Source organism: Phoca vitulina, unplaced genomic scaffold (assembly GCF_004348235.1).
Source record: "Phoca vitulina isolate PV1807 unplaced genomic scaffold, GSC_HSeal_1.0 scaffold2, whole genome shotgun sequence".
Classification (NCBI taxonomy): Eukaryota; Metazoa; Chordata; class Mammalia; order Carnivora; family Phocidae; genus Phoca; species Phoca vitulina.
Genome location: NW_022589705.1, coordinates 82,464,408 through 82,486,963, shown reverse-complemented (window position 1 = coordinate 82,486,963; position 22,556 = coordinate 82,464,408). Strand labels below are relative to the sequence as shown.

Genomic DNA, 22,556 nt, shown 5'->3' with positions numbered 1-22,556 from the left:
GCCCTTGAGCTGGGATTTACACCACGGCTCCCCTAATTCTCAGGCCCACAGACTCAGACTGAACTACACCACTGGCTTTCCTGCATCTCCAGCTTACAAACGAAAGATTATGAGACTTCTCAGCCTCCCAAATCACGTGAGCCAGATCCTCATAATAAGTCTATCTATACACACATAGATATATATGTGTACAAATTTATATAGATTATACACACAGAGACACACACACATTAAACTACATATACGTGTGGGGGGGCTCTTTTTATCGAATACATGTACCCCCAAATTTCATATGTTGAAGTCCTAACCCCTATACCTCGACTTTGACCTTATTTGGAAATAGGGGGTTTATAGAGCTAATCAAGTTAAAATGAGGTCATTAGGGTGGACCCTAATTCAATATGAGTGGTATCCTTATCAAGTGGGGAAATTTGGAGACAGCTCTGCTAACCAGGAAAACACCATATGAAGATGAAGGCAGAGATGAGGGTGATGCTTCGACATGCCAAGAAATTCCAAAGATCACCAGAAAAGCACCCAAAGCTTGAGAAGAGACATGGAGCAGATTCTCCTTCAGAGCCTTCAGAAAGAACCAACCCTGCTGGCCCTCTGATCTCAGACATCCAGCCTCCAGAACCCTGAGACAATAAATGTCTGTTGTTTAAGCCCCCCTCCACCCCAGCATGTGGTACTTTACTACAGAAGCCCTAGGAAACTAATCCACCGACTCTTGATGGAGGACCATCAACATCACACTGTAGGAAGAGCCGGTGGGATGGGGTAAACATTGGTGTGGCCATCTTTGGAAACTACAATCTGCCAAAGCCCATCCTCTGGCCAACAAAAATTTACAGCCCTCCCACATGCAAAACATGCTCATCCTCTCCCACAAAACCACCAAGTCTTGCCTTACTACAGCACCAACTTACCGTCCAGGATCTTTCCATGTAAATCAGGTCCAGACAACATCGAGGCTCCCGGAGCACAGTTAAAGAGCACAGCTCCTCTTGATCTAAAAAGTCGTCCGCTAAGGAGACCACATGCCGTGGTGGGACAGGTCACCTTCACAAGAAGTCTTCTCCTTTCAAAGTGATCCTCACTCTCCTGAAGAGCCTGAAACCATCATCTCTAAAATGACATCAAGGATCTCTTTCAAATTTATTCTCCCCTCATTTCCTCCTTCATAGAATTAGATGATGTTGAAGTTGGAAAGCAATGTAAAGGTTAAGCTAAGCCCCACACACAACCTGGAAAGATCTCGCTCTAGACACAATGTTGGGTGAAGAAAGTCAGACCCAAAAGAGTAGATACTGTAGGCTGCCATTTATAGGAAGACCCAAGGCTGGCAAACTGCTCTGAAGTGATAGAAGTCAGAATATTCGTTACCCTTGGGGGCGGTTTGACTGCAAGAGGCCACAAGGGATCCTTCTATGGCTTGACCTGGTTGGTGGTTGCCCACGTCTATAAATATGTACAGACTCATCTATTTATGCCCTCAAGATTGTGCACTTTATTATACGTAAGTTAAACGGCAGAATTTTTAAAAAGAGGTCTAAGATAGTCCCGTGGTTCCCATACGTAAGGATTTAATAAACCAATCAAACTCCACACACACACCCCAGTTGGAGGAAGTAATTTTCTACAATGACTATGGATTGATGAAACTAGGAAGAAACAAAACACTTGCTTCTTGGATTTAAAAAAAAATACGAAAAGATTTCAATTAGCAATAACCGCGGCTCGGACTTGAAGCTATGCTCCGCAAACCCCACAAGAGGGCGCTAAACAGGTTGCCATGATCTCAGAGGTGGTGTTCAGCTGTCCCGGCTCTCGGTCCCCACCCACTTTCGGCTTGGAATGGTCCCTGTGCACACCGGCCTCTAAGCAACAGGAGAGGGCTAGACCAATGCTTATTTCAGGGCGTCTATTATATTAAAAAGAATGAGAAATGCCAAGACAGAGTTTTGTAAAAATTCTGTGTATTTTAGATGTTTTACATTTAACCATTACACGTATGTGATAAATGACATATGTATGGAAGATTTCACGCATTCTACTGTATTTCTGAGATTTGGGGCTATTTTCTACATCTCTCCCCAGGGGGCCGTTTCCAGCTGAAGAAATACATACCTGCCCCTCCCAACCTATCTCACACACACACACACACACACGCACACACACACACAGTTTCAGCAAGGTGAGATGTCAGTATCTTCCAGTTTCTTAAGGGCTCCAGCCTGTAGGGCTCCCAACAGCCTGTAGGTTTCCAAATAAAAATCCTCCAACCTCATCTAAGGGAACAAGACTGGATACAAAGCTAACTATTCATCCAAAATGTAAACATTTTTAAAGATAAGAGTTGTTTTGGGTTTGTTTTTGTTTTTTGTTTTGTTTTTTTCTTAATGATTCAACCATATATTCTGGTTCTATGGTAGCAAAAAGCCAGGTGGGACCTCTGGTCCTCAGATCCCTGGGTTCTGCGAGTAGTTGTCATTTGTCGGAAACTGGATTTTGACTCTAACTGCCTTGGACTGAAGAAGCAGCCCAGGGAGAGCACACAGTTAGTTAACCTTGCATAAGTGATGAGCTTCTGAAGAGAGTCCCAGAGGAGCAAGGCCAGTGCGTGCAGAGCATGCTCAGTAGCTGCTACCCAGCTGAGTGCTGCAGGGGAGGAGAGGTCTGGGGAAGGGGGCTTCCTATCGCTTCAAAACTTCAGACTGGCAAAAAGAGGAAGTCCTTGCTGCCAACGCTTTTGGGGGCAGGGTGGAAGTCACATGGAAATCTTACCTCCCTCCGAGATTTCTGAACGTTCGGGTTGGCATTATCTTGATTCAGAGGTGAGGAAAGAGAGAAGACCACGTGTAGGAGATGTCCATGAAGACGATAATATTTATTCATTTTGCTATTGCTATTACAACTCGCATCGATCCCACTAGAACCAGGCACTGCTCTAAGCACACAGTGCTCCCAACAACCCTCTGAGGTAGAGATTATGAACACTTTTTGGAAGCTGGGGAAAATGAAGCACAAAGGGGGTGGGTGCCGTTATGGACCTCACCGTGCCACCCCCCAATGAATATGCTGAAGCCCTGAGCCCCAGAGTTTATATTTGGAGATAGGAATCTTTAAGGAAATCATTAAGGTTGAATGAGGTCATAAGAGTGGGGCCCTAATCCAATAGGACTGGTGTCCTTATAAGGAGAGGAAGTGACATGTGGACATGGAGAAAAGGCCACATAAGGAAGACACAGCAAGGTGACCATCTGCAAACCAGGGAGAGTGTCCTCACCGGACACCAACCCCGGCGGCACCTTGCTCGTGGGCTTCCGGCTTCCAGAACTGTGAAAAAATAAACTTCTGTTGTTTACCACCCCCCACCCCAGGCTGCGGAATTCCTTTATGGCAGCCCTTGCAGGCTGATACAAGGTCACTTGCCCGGATCTTTTGCCTGGCATTTTAATCCAGGCCATTTTCTTTTTTTTTTTAAGATTTTAATTACGTATCTATTTTAGAGAGAGAGAAAGCCTGCATGTGCAGGCGAGCGGGCAGGGGGTGGGGCGGGTAAAAGCAGAGGGAGAGGGAGAGGAAATCGGAAGGTGACTCTGTGCTGAGGGTGGAACCCGACACAGGGCTCAACCCCACAAGCGTGAGATCATGACCTGACCCTACACCAAGACGCTCAACGGACTGAGCTTCCCAGGCGCCCCCCAGGCCACTTTAATCCATGGCTATTGCACTGTGCCTCTTGCCCCGGTAGAGTGAGAGAGAGCCCCACTGGGGAGCAGGATGATGGTCATAGAACTACCAATACGCATGGGCACTTAGTCTGCACCAGCCCAATGCGCTTAGCGCGGATTATCCGTGTAAAACCAGCAGCAATCCTGGGAGGCTAATGCCATGATTGTCCCCATTTCCTAAAGCTGTAGGAGCATTCCAACGGGGGCAAACACACTCCAGAGCCAGCGTGGAACGGTAGGCTATTCTATAAGTAATTGCAACCATGAGAGATCATTCTGTTTTGGTCAGCTCCACCACTTGGCCAAAAACTGTTCAACTCAGCCTTGCAAGTGAGATAACATAGTTGAGTCGAGTAATAATGAAGCCCCCCACTTCTCTGAGAAGGCCTTTGAAATAAATGAGCCAATGAGGAAGGTGTTCCCTCTAAGACATCACAGCCTTGGAGGAGAAAGGGCCTGTGGGGAAGCAGCCCTGCCCTCATGGGCAGGGGTGGGGAGAAAGAGGAGCTCTGTTAGAGGGACGTGACCCAGCCAGGACTACTGCAGTGGATGAACAGGGTCACTGTCCTTGCTCCCTTCGAATACGCAATGGCTAACGGGGACTCAGCAGCAGTCAGGTTGGGATCCAAGGGGGATTCTTAATATTGCCCCTGTTCCCCACTACATCCACCAGAGAGAAAGAATGCCCCCATTTCCACTTCCATCACTGCCCTCTACCTCCCCCCAAAGAAGCCTTGCTTCCTTGTTCAGGTGCTCAATTTCATCAGTCCTGTGGATGGAAGGACTGGCATAAAGCAGCTCCTTTCTGCTGGCATAGCATTTCCCGAAGGGCAAGATGTGTTCCACAGGTGGGCACGGGTGAGACAATTCTTTTGCAACCCGCAAGCCTCAGCACAGTGATAAAGTGTTTTCATAACACCTCTCGTGTTTGCTCATATTTGAACAGAGAGACCAGACTTCAGATCCAGAGACTCCCATGGGCAGCAAGCAGTGTTTCCACCTTTTGGAAACTCCAAATGACACATACAGTCACACAGCTCACTGATGCCCTGCTCACGCTTTTTAATTCTTTTTTACTCTCTATATTGCATTTTATATGGTTCCTGTTGCTTTGTCTTCAAGTTCACACATCTTCTCTTCTGTGATGTCTAATCTGTGGTTAAACCCACCCGGTGTATTTTTCACCTCACACATGCAGTTTTCATGTTGAGTTCAGTATGGGTCTTTTATATATCTCTCTTCATGTCTCTACCTTTTTGATCATGTACAGTAAAGTTACAATTACTGTTTTGTCTCCTAATCCAAACGTCTATATCACCTCATGCATTGGGTCCAATTTTCCAGTTTCTCTAATTAGATGGTAAACATTGTGAATTGGATGTTGTTGGGTTCTGGATGTTTCTATGTTTTTTATAACCAATTATTCTTGATCTTCATTCTGGAATGCATTTAAATTACTTGGAAACAGTTTGATTCTGTCATGTCTTAATTTAAAAAATTTTTTAGACGAGACCCAAGCAGCATTCAGTCTACAGCTAATTATTCTCCACTATGGAGGCAAAACCTTTTCAGCATCCCACCCCATGAATTATGAGCTTTTCCATTCCAGCTGGTGGATAAACACTATTCCTGGCCACACGTGAATGCCACGTACTACTCCCTCCATTCCATTCAGGTGGGTCTTTCCTCCCCATCATCAGCTCACACACATGCTGATCTTACTCTGCCTCATCCTGGAGGGGGCCCTCTCTGCACTTGCAGAGTTCCCTGTAGGCGGCTCCCTCCTCTCCCAGAAAGGTACTGCGAGCCCTTGCCACTGTGGTCTCCCCAGACTTCCAGCTCCATATCCTCAACCAAGGGAGCTGCTGGGCTTCACCTGGGTTCTCCCTCCGCACACCACAACCTGGAAGTTCTTTAAAGGCAGTGAGCTGGGTGATCATACGGCTACCCATGTTTGTTTCCCCTCTTAGAGTCCACTGGCCTTCCTTGCCTGATTTCCATGATCTTAAAAACTTGTTTCATATATACTATCCCTTTTTTTTTTTTTTTTTTCCGGTTATTTCAAGTGGCAAGGTAAATCTGTTTCTTGTCACTCCATCTTGGTTGGAAGTAGAAGTCCCCTGTTCACTCCTTCAATTGGATTTTATAATTTTCTTCACATAGGTCTTATGAAGACCCTCTCATTGTGTCTAAATATCTAATTTTTATTGTAACTATTTCCTCTCATCTCCATTCCTACTTCTAGACTAGATAAGCTGTTTATGTAATGTTTACACATGCATATTGACTTGTGTGTTTGTACTATTTATCAACAGATGTCCTGAGATTGAACAATGCATTGGTCATAAATTTATTCAGTGGCAAGAAACGAAGATGAGAGACACCTAGAGCTAGTGTAGCTACTTAGCAATGGCAACAGGGACTCAAGCTCTGCTCCACACTCCTCAGCACACTTTTGTCCTCATACTTGTTACCTCATGGCACAACATGGCTGCTACAACTCTAGGCCTCATGTCTGTGATGAAAGCAGGAAGAAGGAAGGGGTAAGCAGGGAGTAGCAATTCCCTTACCAAGAAAGCAAAGAGTTTCTCAGAATAAATTAGTTGGTGTCCAATTGGCCAGCATGTGAACATGTGACCACCTATAATAGCAAGTCAATCTGGAGAAGCAAATATTTAGCCGGAAATTTTACCACAAATTCACAAAAAAAAATCAGGGTTCTGGTGGGTAACAAAGAACTGAGAATTGATATTGGACACACAACTAACGGGTCTACAAGCTACTCTTGCTTTCTTAGAATAAACCTTGCTAGCTTATCATGGACTATGCTTTTAAATACATTTGACAATGTTTTGACTTTTTTTTTTTTTAAGCTATTGCAATATTCAGGATCAAAGACTTGAACTAAGATAGTGTAATGGAAATAGAAACGTACTGAATATATGTTGGGAAGCAGCATCAAGGCCCTGTGATCAGACCTAACTGCACACAGAAATACTAGCAGCAGAAACAAAAGGAGTACAGAAATAGAAAGTGCTACATAAATTTTAAAAGGGAATAATCACCAGTGGTATTAAATGTTAAGCTGTCTTTAAACACAAATGCTGATATAATTTTGAAATTTTCTCTTTCAGATTTGGAATGTCCTCATTTTAAACAACACATAGAAAAAAACTATTTACCAATCTTTCTCTCTGGACTTTTTATTAAAATAAAACTATTGTGATAATAGGATAGTGGTCTTTATCTTTCAGATACTGAAATATTTATAGACAAAAGTATACATTTAATATTTGCTTCAAAATAACATGGGACTCACAGAGGGGAAAGTAGATAGAAATGAAGCTGAAACAAGACTGGCCAGGAGTTGATTACTGAAGATAGGTATTGGGTACATGGGATTCATTGTATTATTCTGTCTTCTTTTGACGGTTTTGAATTCCACATAATTGAAGAAAAGATTTTAATGTTTATTCAATGGAAGCACGTAATTTTGCATATATATACAAATATTAGTTTTGAATGCTAGTGCTTCGTAGGGATCCTATTCCACAGGATATTTGCTTTTTCTAAAAGGAACTGTACATGATCAATATTCATGATGCTTCCTGAACTTGGTCATAAGAGGCCATGGGTAGAGAGGGCCCTCCAGTAACCATGGCCACCTTCCTCCTCGCTGTACTTAGCTTCCAAGTCTACAACCTCAAAAGGTTGCTGAGTCCAACTCTACCTTTTGTCAAATTCATAACATTCAAAGCAACAATGACTGCATTTATGTACGCTGCAACAATCTTCAGCCCAAAATGCTTCAAAGACTAAATAATCATACCCATTTAAAATACATAGAAAAATAATTAGTATTTATACAAAGTAGATTTTTTACAAAACAAGTACACTACTTCGTAAAATACATCTTATATCCAAGCACAGAAATGTGGGAATATACATGGAAGTATATGTTTAAGAAAAAGCATTTATTTCTAAATGTTGAGTGGAAAGGCAAAGTAGACGGAGTGCTGGTTGAAGAGAACCTCAATTTGCCAGCATTCTCAAGCTTCTAAAAACAGTTCCTGAAGGGATTAGACCGCTGTTCCTCTCTCCAAATTCTGTTTAATTTCAGCTGTGTATTTCCCATAGAATCTTTCTGCCTTCTTGTTGAATTTGGCATTCCTTTCATTAATGTAGTCGATGTCTGCATCATCATTATAAGGACGTCTCCGGCTATACTTGTCTCGCTTTTCAATTCTGAAGGAAGAAGAAAAAAATTTACAAAATTCAAAATTGCCTTTTTTTTTTAATCTTAATAAAACATGGCCAAATAGTTAAGAACAGAATCAGTGCACCGAGAATAGCACCCTTGAAGGGTGGGGGAAGTTTTCATCAAGATCAAACTGAAATTGCTAATTGACAGCACAACCCCAGGTATGAACCCTGAAATTCAATAAATACAAATTCGTCCTCAGAATGCTTCTAGAAGAGCAATGATACACTGTTAGCCACTGGACACATGAAGCTCTACTTAGAAGAAAATGACAATACTTATATTAGTAAGAACCACAGCTAATATGAATGGAGTATACACGATATACTAGTATTAACAGTTTTATGTATTAACTCCTAAAATAGAAATTAATTCTGCCTAATATTCACACATATCAGTATTAAGAAACACAAATATAACAAAGGTTCATTTACCAGAACATTCGTACTTCTTCAAATCAAATAGTGGAATGCTTATGAAGGTCAAAGCCCTTAAACAATCATTTTCTTTGGACCTTTCCCTGCTTCAATTATGAGAACTCTATTTCAGCAATATTTTGCACCTCCCTCCCGTATCATATGGATTCAACTCACACATACTGTCTGTCCCCAAAACGACTACAGACGCTGAGTCAGAAATGAACAAAAACAGTATCTGCTCTTTCAAATCGCTCTAAGCGCGCTATGTCCATTTGTCGTTAAATGTTTAAAAGTTCAGGCTGCTGTACTGAGTACTCACTGTTTTTCCAGATCCATGACCATCCTATCAACCTCTTCTGTGGAAGGCACGTGTGTTCCATGAAGAAGACTGTTGGATGTTGGGAAAAACTCTTCTCCACTGAAAAGACAGCAAAACGGACTTAAAGTAACACTAGACAGTTCCACATTTGCAAATTTCAAACCAAACTACCACTCCTGGTGAGCAATAAAATACATACATTATTTTACACATGACATTATATATATTATAATAGATACAGTGTTGACTGTGGGATCCTACCTTAACTTTTATATATATATATATATAAAATATATAATATATATAATATATTATATATCTATATATATAAAAAGCAAGCAGGGGCGCCTGGGTGGCTCAGTTGGTTAAGCGACTGCCTTCGGCTCAGGTCATGATCCTGGAGTCCTGGGATCGAGTCCCGCATCGGGCTCCCTGCTGAGTGGGGAGTCTGCTTCTCCCTCTGACCCTCCCCCTCTCATGCTCTATCTCATTCTCTCTCATTCATTCATTCATACATACATACATACATACATACATAAATAAATAAATAAAAAGCAAGCAAGCAAGCAAGCAAGCTAGAATTGGAAGGGACCTAAGATATCCCCTCCCCCAGCACCTTCATTCTACAGATTTAAGAGCCAAGGGCCAGAGATTAAGGGACATGCTTCTAGGTTCAGGTTCTTTCTCTTCCCACTAACGCAGGGGTCAGTTAACAACACCACCTGCTTTTGCAAACATCTGACTGGGTCCCAGCCACACCCATTTGTTCACGTATCCTCCATGGCTATTTTCACATCACAGCAGTGGAGTGGAGACCAAAGAGCCCACAAAGCCTAAAATATTTGCAGAAAATGTTCACCCATCCTGGCACTAAAGCATCCGGCCTCCTAAAACATCTGAGTAACTATGATAATCTGGTTGTTAAACTCTCAACACCTAGTCTTAGAATGCCCAGCTAGAACAATAACCAGGTGGTTAGCTGAACTGCTGTGGAGTGAGCAATAAACAGTATTGTCAAGGCCAGAAAGCATTCTTAGGCAGCTGTTAATGACCATTACCTAAGCTTTAAAGTGTTTGTATTTACGTATGTGTGTATGTATGTATACACCACACACACACACACACACACACCTATGTCCCTTTGCGATGAAACAGGACTTGCACTAATTCTGTCAACTTACTGTTTTTCTCTCAGTCTCTCATAAGTTTCCATGTCGGGTTTGATCTGCTTGGTCAGCCGATGATACTGGCGTAACTGAGCAGCAGCATAATCTAAAGATAAAAGGAGAATCGGAGAAGATCTATTTCCCTGTCTTGTCATGATGATCCAGAGTATCACAATCATTAGTACTACCTGCACAAGACACTAAACAGCTTCTACCCTGAAGGTGCTGACGATACAGGCTTTTGTTACTTTTACCACAAAGAATAAAAGAATCCAGCTGGCTGAAGTACCGCTTTTTTCACTTCTGCCCATAAGATATTATTTGTATTTTTCTTGGGTTTAAGCCTCTTGGAGATTATTCCACGAAGGGACATATCATTGGGGGGGGGGGGGGGGAGTGCCTATCCTTTCTTAAAACCAGAAACACTGAGGGTAATGCTAATCTAATGGGGCCATTCAGTCAAGAAAAGGCAAGCTTTACCTGAGAATCCCAGGTCAGGGTTTTTCCTCCTCTTCTTCCTCTCCCATCTTTCTGCATCTTCTGCACTGATCTCCAGCAACTTCACTTTCTCATAGTCCTCCCCTCTCGCTGCACATTCCTAAGAAGAGGGAAAAGAAGCTAATACCTGCAATGATGATCCAAGCAAGTATCGGATCTATTTTAAATCAAGGTTGAACAAAGGTATCAGGCAATACTTTAATGATTATTATTTGGAGGAAATATGGGAACCTGCTATGGTGTGTAAGAGCGCGTGCCTCAATTTAAAACACATACTCAGCGGGTAGCAGGTGCCAGGCCCCTTGGAAATGTTTTACATGCACTGACTCGTTTAATTCCTCAGTAACTCGAATCATTGTTATTATAGTCCCCGTTTTACAGATGAGAAAACAAAGGCACAGAGAGGTGAAATAACTCCTCCGAAGTGTTGCTGCTAGTCAAGAGCAGGGCCACCACATGGACTCCAGCAGTCTGGCCCAGACCCAGTGTACAAACCAGGTACTACAGTCACTGTACACAAGAATGACTGAATAAACCACTTATGAAGCCAGCAGAGTAGATCCTAACCTTCTTCTTTTCTTCTTCCTGCAGCTCCCATTCCAGACGAGCTTTTCTGGCTTCCCAGTTAGCAGGTAACTTAAGTCTTTTATCTTCTTCAACAACTTCCTGGTGATTTAATTTACGAGCTTCATTCTAAAACCGTTAACACAAAATTTGTCAGCTGGGACATGAAAACAAATCCAAACAAAATCTTGCCCACTTTGAAAAGGGTCAGGTAAGATACATTAACAAGGGGACTCTGTTTTATCCTAAAAGCAACAGATAGCCATCAAAGGATTTTAAGCAAGGGAATGGCCTAATTAGGGTTGTTTTTTTTTTTTTTTTTTTTAAAGATTTGAGAGAGAGAGAGAGAGCACGAGCAAGCACACGCACGAGCAAGAGGGGGAGAGGGAGAGAGAATCTCAAGCAGATTCTGCACTGAGCACAGAGCCCGATGAGGGGCTTGATCTCAGTACCCTGAGATCATGACCTGAGCTGAAACCAAGAATTGGATGCTTAACCGACTGAGCCACTCAGGCACCCCTCAATTCTATTTTAATCCTAATTCAAGCAAAAAGCTTCAATTTGGGGCTGGAGGCTTTAACACTAATCTTAGTATCTCTAACCCTTTCCAAGTCTCTCCTCCTTCTTAAATATTTTAACATTTTACTTTATGGCAAAGGAAAGGTATTTTCCATTTGAATTACTCCATGAAGTGTGATTTAAAATGAATTTAAGTGGGGTGCCTGGGTGGCTCAGTCGGTTAAGCGTCTGCCTTCGGCTCAGGTCATGATCTCAGGGTCCTGAGATGGAGCCCTGTCGGCGGGGAGTCTGCTTCTCCCTCTCCCCCTGACCCTCCCCCCTTTCCTTCCCACCCCCAGCTTGTGCTGTCTCAAATAAATCAAATCTTATAAAGTGAACTTAACTGCACACAACAAAATGAGTATATCATCTTAAGGACAACCTAAGTTAGAGGTTCCTTAGGTCACAGGTTGGCGGCAGTTAGTCCAGGAAGCCATGTCTCCTAATTTCCAACCACATGTACTTTACACAGTCCCTCCAAGTCAATATTTAAGTGTGTGTAATTCTTCATTAACTTTTTCTGGACAAACAGAGATACTCCTCTCAACTACCATCCCTCTTACACTCTTGTACTCTTGGCTCTGGCAATGCCCTCCAGCTGAAAACACCAAGAACATACCTATAGTCAAAGTTGTGTTTGCTGCACTGAAGGAGAGCAAACCATGGGGAACTACAGGCATTTCAGTGAGAGGGTGTTAGGAGAGGCTAGTTACAGGATTTGGGTTTTTATCAGGTGCCTGGGGTGGGGGGGTAAGGTTCAAGGGAGTATGGCGGTGCTCTGGATAAGACAGTGTCAGAAAGGCAGGGCATTCGATGACTGGGTACCCTGTTTTTCTACAGGATTAACGGGGTGAGACTAATGCTGTAATTGATCCTAATAGTCACTGGAGTTAGCAGAAGAGGGGAATGTGTGGTCATTTCTGTGGTTTGAACAGTACTGTTTTTGTCTCACTCCAACAGTCAGAGTGATGTTGGGGGTTTGTGAAACCACAGCCAAGCTGTCAGTCAAGCCACTTAAGTGGAAATAGACCAGAGCTGCTTTTTCCTTTCTCAGCTCCAACTGCAGCCAGTTGTTTGCTGGACTCTTATCCCTAATATGAGTTCCCTTAATTTGCATTTGGTTCCTCTACTTGGATATTTCTTCCTCCAATTTTTTTGTCTGATAATACCTTACACATCTTTCAAACGGTAGTTTAGGTGTCACCTCTTATATGAGGCACTCCCTGGAGCCCCTCACACTGTATTCATCTCTCCTCTACACTCCCAGGGCACTTTGTTCTCAAAGCTAGCATGCCATATTTCTAGCTAGAAAATCATCTCTTCTACTTAAGAGCAAAAGCCATATCATAATCAGCTAGTTTCCCACCAACTAGGTGAACCACTGACACTATAGACTTTCAGAGATTTGCTGATTATTTTTTAATGAACAGGCAACCAGCTCTCTTATTAACACGGACGAGTTTCTTCCAGTCTCCAGCTCCACATATCCCCTAGGTAAAACGAAGAGTTAGTTTGTCAGACTCATACAGCAGGGAGGCTGTTAGTAATAGAGACTCCCAAACCTAGCCCAGATTAGTTAAATCAGAAGTGGGTGAGAGGAGGGTTAGAGAGAGCATGTGTTATTTTCAAAGGTGATTTCAATCTGCTGCCAGGGTTGAGAACCACCGGGAAAGATCTTTCATCCAGTTCTGCGGGTCTGTCAAGCATGGTTTTGCAGCTTCCTCGCCCCTCCACAAACGCGCACGGGCCTGCCAGAACGACCAGCCTCAGCTGCCTTGGAGGCTACTCACCCGCTTCAGGTGCAGCTCCCGGAATTTGCGCAGCCTCTGTTCGCGCTTCTGGGCGGCCAGTTCCGCGGCCTCCGCCAGGGGCTGCCGCCCCTCCTCCGCGCTGTCCACCGGCACCTGCGGCGAGGAGGACCGACTGGAGGCGGGACGGCCCGGGCTGATTCCCCGCCGGTCCCGCCAGGCCGGGCCGAGCCCTCACACCGACCCCGACTTCATGGCGTCTGCGCCTCCCTGGCCCGGCACCCAGGCATCTCCTCCACCTCTCGCCTTTTGTGTCCGCCCGGAGCCTCCCCCCACAAAAATCCCTGGGTAGAGCCGGCGGAACTTACCTTCTCGGCTAAAATCGCAGCCGCCATCACAATCTTTCTTTCGCCACTTCCGACAACAACACAGGGCACTTCCGTCTGCCTGTGGCCCACCCAGCCGATACGTATTGAAAAACCTACTATAAGCCCCGCCCCTTCCTGGAGGTCTCGGGAGCTTGGGACCAATCCGCGCCACTTTTAACACTGAGACGTTTTCGATTGGGTAGGGCCTTGCGCAGCCGCAAGAGGCCTCAGAGGCAAGGGCGGGGAAGCGCTCGGAAGGCGACAGCTAGGAGGGACCGGCGGGACCTGGAGCCGGATAGGACGTCATCCCAAGTGCCTGCCACTCCCTGGAGCGAAGAGTGTTTGCCATTCAGCGCTTAGCCTCAGTGTCACCTCCTGCGAGGCAGGTCTCCCCTGCCTGCCTTGTCTCCCCTAGGCCCTCAGTACTGTCAAGTGGCACCATTTTAATTCTCTTCGGTAGTGTGAGATACTTTTCTCGCCTGGTCGGTTTCCTTTCCCCCCACTGCAGAACTGTATAAAATTTCCAGACAGGAGAGGCTCCATTTTGAGACAAGCGCCATTTTCCTTTTTAAAACAAATAGCTAATGAACTCTGGAACGGGGCAAAAAGACCTTTGAACTGGGCCAGAAACAGCAATTTTTTACCAACAGTTGTACCTAGAGTCAAAGGGGGACTGGCGTCTGGCTGAAGATAGAGGAATTAATGCGTATCAGGAATAGTTTCGTTCGTTAGCAACAGTAAATCAGTCCATCAAAGTGTAACCAAAAGCTGTTCAGCCTGGTAGTACCAATTGACAATTTCGTTTTCTTTCACTGAAGTCGTGTAATTGCCCCCCTTCCCCTTTCTCAAAAGCCCCTTGCTTTCCCCACACAGGTGACACATTTTTCTGGTTGCTGCTGGAATCTGTGCTGCCCGAATTGCAATTCTGAGACCCCAAATAAAGGCCTTTGTTCTTTTTCAGTTTTGCCTTCTTTTCTCAGTTGACATTAATGGTGTCAGAAGCAACACTCCACTCTGACTCCTGAGCCACCGCTGGATCTGAGCAGGGTATCTTCCTGAGCCTATCGTGCTCTGTCCTCTCCCCAACCAACTCCAGGTTCTGGTGGTAAATCCTCTCGGTTCCCAACCTCCCCTTTTTTGGTTAAGGTTCAGGCCTAATTTCTTTGGGTGTCCTTCTGGTGCAGGCTTCTATCTGTGTGACTTACAGAGAGAGATGCTTTTCTCTCTGGTGACTGATTACTCAATGGGGTGTTTGGTTTCAAAAATTGCTGCTGGAAAGCAGCCCCTGTGTGGAAGCCAAGCTGCGTTTATGTTCAAATATTATGGGTCCATTCCTTGTAAGTTTCTATCTTGTCGGACCAATCTGACTGAAAATGACTTGTCCTTACTATGGCCACTTTGGGGATCTTCTGAGATTCCAAAATTAGTTTATTTGCATGCACAATTGGAAAATGAAAAGAAAACCAAGCAACCAGGGGTGAGAAGTATATTTAAATTGGTATTTGGAGCCTCCAAGAAATTAATTCTAAACCTGCTTCCTTATAAGAAAATAACTCTAAACTTTCTCAAGCTAACTGTAACTGAGAGAGTATTTAAACTACAAAAGTTTGCAGTCTTCTGAGCGAACTGCTGTGACTACTTATCCTCTTCCATCTTCTCCCTCTGCTCTCCACCAGTAAAACCCCAGTCTAGCCGAACTTCCATTCCATAATGACAACCCGGAGGTTCCCCTAGCTCCTCCAGTCATCCAGACTCCTTCTAAAGTTAAACCTAATGAGAGAGGCTCTGGGACTTTATCAGTTACTTACACCCCTTGGACGAAGGCAGAATTACAAGCCATTATCAAGGACTTTCCCAATGCCCTTGAAGACCCTCTAGGATTTGCTAAGGAATTCAATTTAGTTATTCAGATCTGCAAACCTGGTTATTCTGACCTTTATTGACTTATCCATATGCTTGTGAATGAGAGTCATGCAAGGGACTGGATGGGGAAAGTAGGCTGGACATAGCATTTTGATGATTTTTCTAAGCGAAAATGCTACAGGGGAAAAAAAAAATGCTTTTAAGCTAGCTGAAGAATTACATAAAACTATTCTGGCAGCTTTTCCAAAGGCCACAGATTAGAGAAAAATTCAACAATGTACTCCAAGGCCAGATGAACCTGGTTTTGATTATTATGATAGATTGGAAAAAACTTTTAAACAATACCCTGGTATTGACAAAATTAAACATGAAATGTCCTTTTTCTTTAACTCCACCTTTGCTAATGGGTTAGAAAGTGAACTTGGTCCCTTAGTTAAATGACAGCGACTCAGCTGGGCCACCATGGAGCCTCACGATCTGGTTAATTTGGCTGATCAGTTATCTCACACCACAGAATGAGCAACGAAAAAGAAAGGACTCACAAGTCCAAGCTGCCCAGATCATGCATCTCCAATTACAATTACAACAATTAACAACCCCCAGAAATCCCCAAAATCTTCAGGGTCTTTTTCCTGTCAAAGGTGTTTGCAATTACTGCAGAAGAACCTGGCCATTGGAAGAAGGCTTGCTGCAAACTGACAAGACAAAATCAGCTGCAAGAGCCTCAGAACCCTTTCCCCTCTAAGGACACCAGCAGCTGGGGAAGAATGCTCATATGACAGAACAGGGCAGCTCTGAGGCCGGGAGGGGGGTCTTCCGATGACTTCAAACTGACACCTTAGGGGAAATAAATCTTATTATTGGGAATGAGGTGACAGGAGCTCTTACAGACACGGGAGCAACACTGTCAATTTTCAACCCCACCAGCCTCTCTGTCTCCCTTCCACGGAGTACAGAAACGTTGCAAAAGGTGGGAGTGACTAATATCTCATGACAGTTTTTAAATTCTTACCTATCCTTTTTTCAGCTGGGGCCTTTACAAGGCACTCATCCATTCCTTCTGATCCCTACAATTCCTACCTGTTAGGCTGCGATTTTCTTGAGATTTATCAGGCACACTTTTCCTTCTCTCAAAAGGGGTAAATGTTTTTTTTAAATGCTAAATAAATAAATAAATAACTCCAGTCATTGCAGCAACGAGCCACATTTTGGGTGTAGAGATAACTTTAAAAAGGCGGGAGGAATGTTTCCGCAAATAGCATAACAGCACACAGAAAAGTCTATAGAAAAGGAGCCTACATTCTTTCCTGTAATTCAAAACCTACAGCACCCCCTCCTGGACACTGTCCCTGACACTCTGGTCCAAAAGTCCTACTGACATCAGACGTATAAACTCTGCCCCTCCTATCTAAACGGTCAGGTTGATATTAAACCACTCCCTAATATTAAACAATATCCTCTAAATTCTGAAGCCATTGAAGGGATTAAACCTGTAATCGAGGTGTGTGTGTGTGTGTGTGTGTGTGTGTGTGTGTGTGTATTCATAAAAGCCAATTTTTCCCATCTGAAAATCTTGTGGCAGACGATGGAGGTTTGTACAGGCCCTTACAGCAACCGATAATGTTGCCGTTCCACAACATCCACGTGTGCCTAATCCTCAACCTTACTTTCTACTATTCCTCCAGACAGCAAATCTACACGGGAGTGGATTTATGTAGTGCCCTCTTCAGTATACCTGTGGACACAGCCAATTTTTATTTGCCTTCCCCTCGGAAGGAAAATAATATACATAGGCAGTTATATCTCAAGGTTACACTGAGAGCCCTACTTATTTACCCCAAATCTTTTTTTTTTTTTTTTTTTTTTTTTTTTAAAGATTTTATTTATTTATTTGACAGAGAGAGACACAGCGAGAGAGGGAACACAAGCAGGGGGAGTGGGAGAGGGAGAAGCAGGCTTCCCGCGGAGCAGGGAGCCCGATGTGGGGCTCGATCCCAGGATCCTGGGACCATGACCTGAGCCGAAGGCAGACGCTTAACGACTGAGCCACCCAGGCGCCCCATTTACCCCAAATCTTAAAAGCAGACATAGCTGATGTAACCTCCCTTCAAAATTCTACTTATTACAATATGTGGACCACTTTCTTCTTTGCTCCCCTTCATAAAGAGCTTGTTCAATTGACAGTATCCAACTGTTAAAACAGTTAGTTGGAAAAGGACATAGGTAGCAAAAGAAAAATTACAATTTAAAATACCCCAAGTCGGCGGTGGGGGAGAAAAAAATAAATTAAAAAAATAAAATACCCCAAGTTAAATATTTGGGATATGTCACTAGTGAATAAGGATTTCTCTTCAATCTTGAAAGAATAAAAAGCACTGGCTCCCTTCCCCTTCCTCAAACCAAACAACAGTTGTGGGGATTCCTGAGATCAGCTGGATATTGCCAGAATTGAATTCCTAATTTCTCTGCTATTGCTCAATCCTTAAATTCCTTACTTAAGGCACCGTAACCAGAGCCCTTCCATTGGACTAAATTAAACCAACAGGCTTTCGAGGAGGTGAAACACCTTGCTCAATCCATGCTCTGCGGCACCCCAAATTATCAATTGCCCTTCTTCCTCTTTGTCCACAAACACAAAGCTAATGCTTTAGGAGTTTTGACAGAGAGACATGGAGACCAACACAGGTCTTCAGGGTACTCCAGTCAGCAACTGGACCCAACGGCTGAAGGACTGCCACCCTGCGTGAGAGCTCTAGCAGACACTGCTGTTTTGTCAGAAGACACAGAAGAACCAATCATGAATTCCCCTGGATCATTTAAATTTCACGTTTGGTGAAAGCTCTCATCTGCTAGCAAATGTACTTCTTCTGACATTCTCCTGCTGTCACCTTCAAACATCTCTGTGACCAGATGTCACTCTTTAAACCCAGCTACTCTTTTTTTTTTTAAGGTTTTATTTTTAAGTAATCTCTACACCCAATGTGGGGCTCAGACTCATAAGAGATCTTGATCTTGGGGTTGTGAGTCCAAGCCCCACACTCCACTGACCAAGCCAGCCTGGCACCCTTAAAGCCTGCAACTTTTTTGCCTCTTGCCTCTGATGAGATTCCTCGTGACTATATTACTACAACTGGTCCACTGTGGACTCGTGGACTAGATCTTCAAGAAAGCCCTACCAGAAATGCTGAATAATTTGGTTCACTGACAGTTCTTATTTAAGGGTTAAAACAGGAAAATATCAGCAGGATACTCTGTAACCAGCTACAGAGAGAACTGAGGCTCATCCTCTACCTGAGGCCTCTGCAGCTCAACGTGTTGAACCGTTCTCATTTCTTTTGTATAGTTGACACACAACGTTAGATTAGTTTCAGGTGCGCAACATAGTGATTCAACAAGTTTATAAGTTTTGCTGTGCTCCCCAGAAATGTATCTACCATCAGTCACCACGCAACCCTATTACAGGACCAATGACTACATTTATTCCCTATGCTGTACCTTCCATCGCTGTGATTTATTCATTCCATAACTGGAAACCTCAACAGGCTGGACTTTTGACCTGAACTAGAGCTTGCATTCCGGCAAGAGACAAATGTCTGATATGACATAATGATAGCAGGTATGCGTTTGTGGTGCGCATGGTTTTGGTATGCTTTCAAAACAACAACGATTTTTAACCTCCTCTGGCCAAAAGATTAAAAATAGCTTTTATGCGTTAGAACTATTAGACTCTATTCTATTACCAAAGTCATTAGCTAAAATTAAAAGTCCTGGCCACTCTGCAACAAACACGGAGAAAAGCAAAGGCAACCATGTATCACACCCTGCCGCAAAAGCTGTAGCTTTGCCAAGCTGTTCTACCCTAAAATTAATGTTCACTTCAACCGCTATTGGTGATTTAAAACAAATAACTAAGGATGCTCAACAGAACGCCACCTTTAAGGAAAAGAAAAGACGATCAAATCAAATTGCAAATTTGACTCGACTATCCATCTTTGGTCTGGGTCAGATGCATGGCCTGTCCTTCCTGATTGTGCACAGAAAACTACTCCAAAATTAGTTCATGAAATGACCCACTGGAGCACAGAAAAAATGATAAATTGGGGAAAATAATACTTTTTGGAACCCTTCCCACAAAGCTGCATCTGAAATCTATCAGCATTGTCCAATCTGTCCAAAACATAAATCTGAGAAACCTATTCACAATTCCATGGGGCACTTCCCACTGCCTTCAGGACCCTTTGAGGTATGCCAATTGGATTTTATCCAGCTGCCACCCTCTCAGGGATGTAAATATGGGTTGGTAATGATTTGTATGTATGCCCATTGGGTAGAAGGCTTCCCCTGTCACAGAGCCACTGCATCAGCAATAGCCAAGTTATAATTAGGAAATATCACTCCCAATGGGAGAATCCCATCTGAATTGCACAGCAATCGACGGACGCATTAGTGGGCAAATAATTAAGACAATTTTGATATTTGGCCTATTTTACATTTTCATTAGTAATCAGGATTGGCAGAAAGGACAGATGGTATAATTAAAACCCAACTAGCTAAATTTAGAGAAGGCTTTAACTCACCCTGGCTTAAGTTACTGCCAATTATATTGTTAAATTTAAGGTGCACACCTTTCAAGAAACCTAAATTATTGTCCTTTGAGATCGTACCTGGGAGACCTATGAGATTAAGTTCAGGAGTTCATGAACCTTTATTAATTAAAGGATAAATGCTTGAATATTACAAGGGGTGATAGAGGCCTTAAAGAAAATGCATGCTTGGTAGAAAAGTTCTTCCACAGAGTGCTCCCAGGAGACAGACATCCTACAGGACCACCTTCAACCTGGAGATTCTGTCTACTGGAAAAGACATCTCCATAAGGATCCTTTATAGCCTCAATGGAAAAGACCCTACCAGGTTACCTTGGACAAATCCTTGTGCAGTTAAACTCAAAGGCATTGATTCTTGGGTTCATGGTTCCCATTTAAAGAAAGCTCTAATACCTGGTGGGCAATCCATCGCTATCAGAAAATTAAAACTTATGCCATCCCAAAAGCAGGTGACATCTGAGTAGACAGCTATCCCAAGACTCTGGACCAGGCCTGTATATTACAATTTCAAAAAAAAAAAATTTTTTTTTTAAAGATTTTATTTATTTGACAGAGAGAGAAACAGCGAGAGAGGGAACACAAGCAGGGGGAGTGGGAGAGGGAGAAGTAGGCCCCCCGCGGAGCAGGGAGCCCAATGTGGGGCTCAATCCCAGGACCCTGGGATCATGACCTGAGCCGAAGGCAGACGCTTAACGACTGAGCCACCCAGGCGCCCCACCAAAAAAAATTTTTTTTCATCATACTTTATAGTCTCCTATTCCTCTTATCCTATGATTGTTATACCAGCTCTACTATCCAAAGTTTTATTCACACATGTAACCCTGATCCTTGCATTTCTGATTGTAGAAATACTTGTCTATATTGGGGAGTTTTATGAATACTTAGGTGCCTAAATACTTAATATTTAAGGAAACTTGAAGGCTATATGAGCATTTTATAGGATGATTAAGCCAGTTGAAATATTTGCGATATTACTCCTTCTGATTGGAATTCTCATGACTTTTGATCTTTGACACAAGGTCAGGCTTCTCTGCTGGTGGTAAAATACCCTCTTTAATAAACTCCAGTTCTTTAGAACTGGTTTAGGTTAACACAGATACAAATGTGAGTTTGCCTCACATTTGCTCCCAAAGCCCTGGAACTCTTATATTAATTTCCCCAATAGAGATGGGCAATAAATCCACAGAAAATTCATAGCCCAAGTACAATCATATAATTTTTAGAAATCATTTGGTTGGGTTTCTGTCTATCCTATGGTGTCCAGTCATGGATGGACAACTGATGGAAATGTCTTTCTGCAGTAGACACACTCATTTGCCCAAAATAAAAATCAATCCAACTGTTGAATATGTGGACAGCTTCCTCTCTCTAGCTTGTTAGAATTACCATGGTGGATACTACCCCTTCCTGGGGGGTGGTTGGAAGGTCCTAATGCAACACATTAAGGAAGAACATGCTGAGATTGGTATCCTTAGTACATCTGACATCAGTAACCCTGATCCAGAAGCCTGGCCTACAGCACACACTATTAATGACACAGGACATAAGTATTCTTCTTCTGTTAACCAAACTATGCAGGCAGCCCACCAACTTGTTAACCAAAAGAATCCTAAAAATATGACTGTCAGAACCATGGTTGGCTATACCCACATTTGGGATGGATTTATGTGGTTTACCCCAGGATATGAACATTTGAACACCCAGGCACCCCTGTGTTGGGAACAACAACAACAAAATCACTCTAAACAGAACCAACCCAATTACATCCAAGATGTGGGATGGATATCTGGAACTTTGTGAGCATTCTGTTATACTGAAGGAAAGTGACTGGTCTGGCACCGATAGGTCACACTGTCCAGGTGTTTACTGAGCAGCCCTGAATGGAGCTCAGTGGTTATGTGGCATGGATCTTAGGCCATGATTTCCACCTGGATGGTTAGATCATTGCACCCTGGCTTTCCCTGGGCATGAGGGAGAATTCATCCCACTGTCTTTGTTCTCTGTGTTGGCCAAGATGTTATGATGTATACAGAGGCTTTACCAAATTTACCCAACAAGCTTTAATGACAGCCAACAAAGAGTATTGTGTGTTCTCACCCAATGAATCTGCTATCATGTCATCTTTACTAAATCGTATGAGAAAACAAATAGATGCCCTAAGCAATCCTTGTACATAAGTCATTTTATATCTGTGCAATTGCACCTGTAGCATAAATCCCCCGAAGTGTAATAGCTGAGTCAAAGAGTAAACGCCTTTGTAATTTTTATAAATATTGCCAAATTGCCCTCCCTAAGGATTGTACCAATTTTCAGTCCTACATGACCTCTCCATTTGGTCTGGGTTTCCTCAAAGAATGGTGACTGGGTTCAAAAAAACAAGCATCCCAGAAGAACCAGGTGGAATCTGGTTCCCCTTTTATGACTTAGCCTCAGAAGTCACATAGCGTCACT

At 43.3% G+C, this 22,556-nt stretch overlaps 1 protein-coding gene across 1 annotated transcript; it reads right to left on the bottom strand.

Annotated features, from left to right (window-relative positions):
- Positions 1–6,907: 6,907 nt before the first annotated feature.
- SYF2 (SYF2 pre-mRNA splicing factor) lies at positions 6,908–13,718 on the bottom strand. The gene is made up of 7 exons (XM_032391043.1): positions 13,639–13,718; positions 13,313–13,426; positions 10,968–11,093; positions 10,383–10,500; positions 9,918–10,008; positions 8,737–8,835; positions 6,908–7,982 (listed from the first exon to the last, which is right to left on the bottom strand). Exons 1-7 carry the CDS (start codon positions 13,663–13,665, stop codon positions 7,817–7,819), a joined length of 741 nt encoding a protein of 246 aa, XP_032246934.1. The 5' UTR covers positions 13,666–13,718; the 3' UTR covers positions 6,908–7,816.
- Positions 13,719–22,556: the final 8,838 nt, after the last annotated feature.

Excerpts from the sequence above, each read along its gene's own strand:
- SYF2 (XM_032391043.1), bottom strand. The coding sequence starts at position 13,665 with ATGGCGGCTGCGATTTTAGCCGAGAAG. Across the intron at positions 13,427-13,638 it reads CTGCGATTTTAGCCGAGAAG|GTGCCGGTGGACAGCGCGGA; the intron begins GTAAGTTCCGCC and ends TCCTCGCCGCAG. Across the intron at positions 7,983-8,736 it reads GTCATGGATCTGGAAAAACA|AATTGAAAAGCGAGACAAGT; the intron begins GTGAGTACTCAG and ends TTCTTCCTTCAG.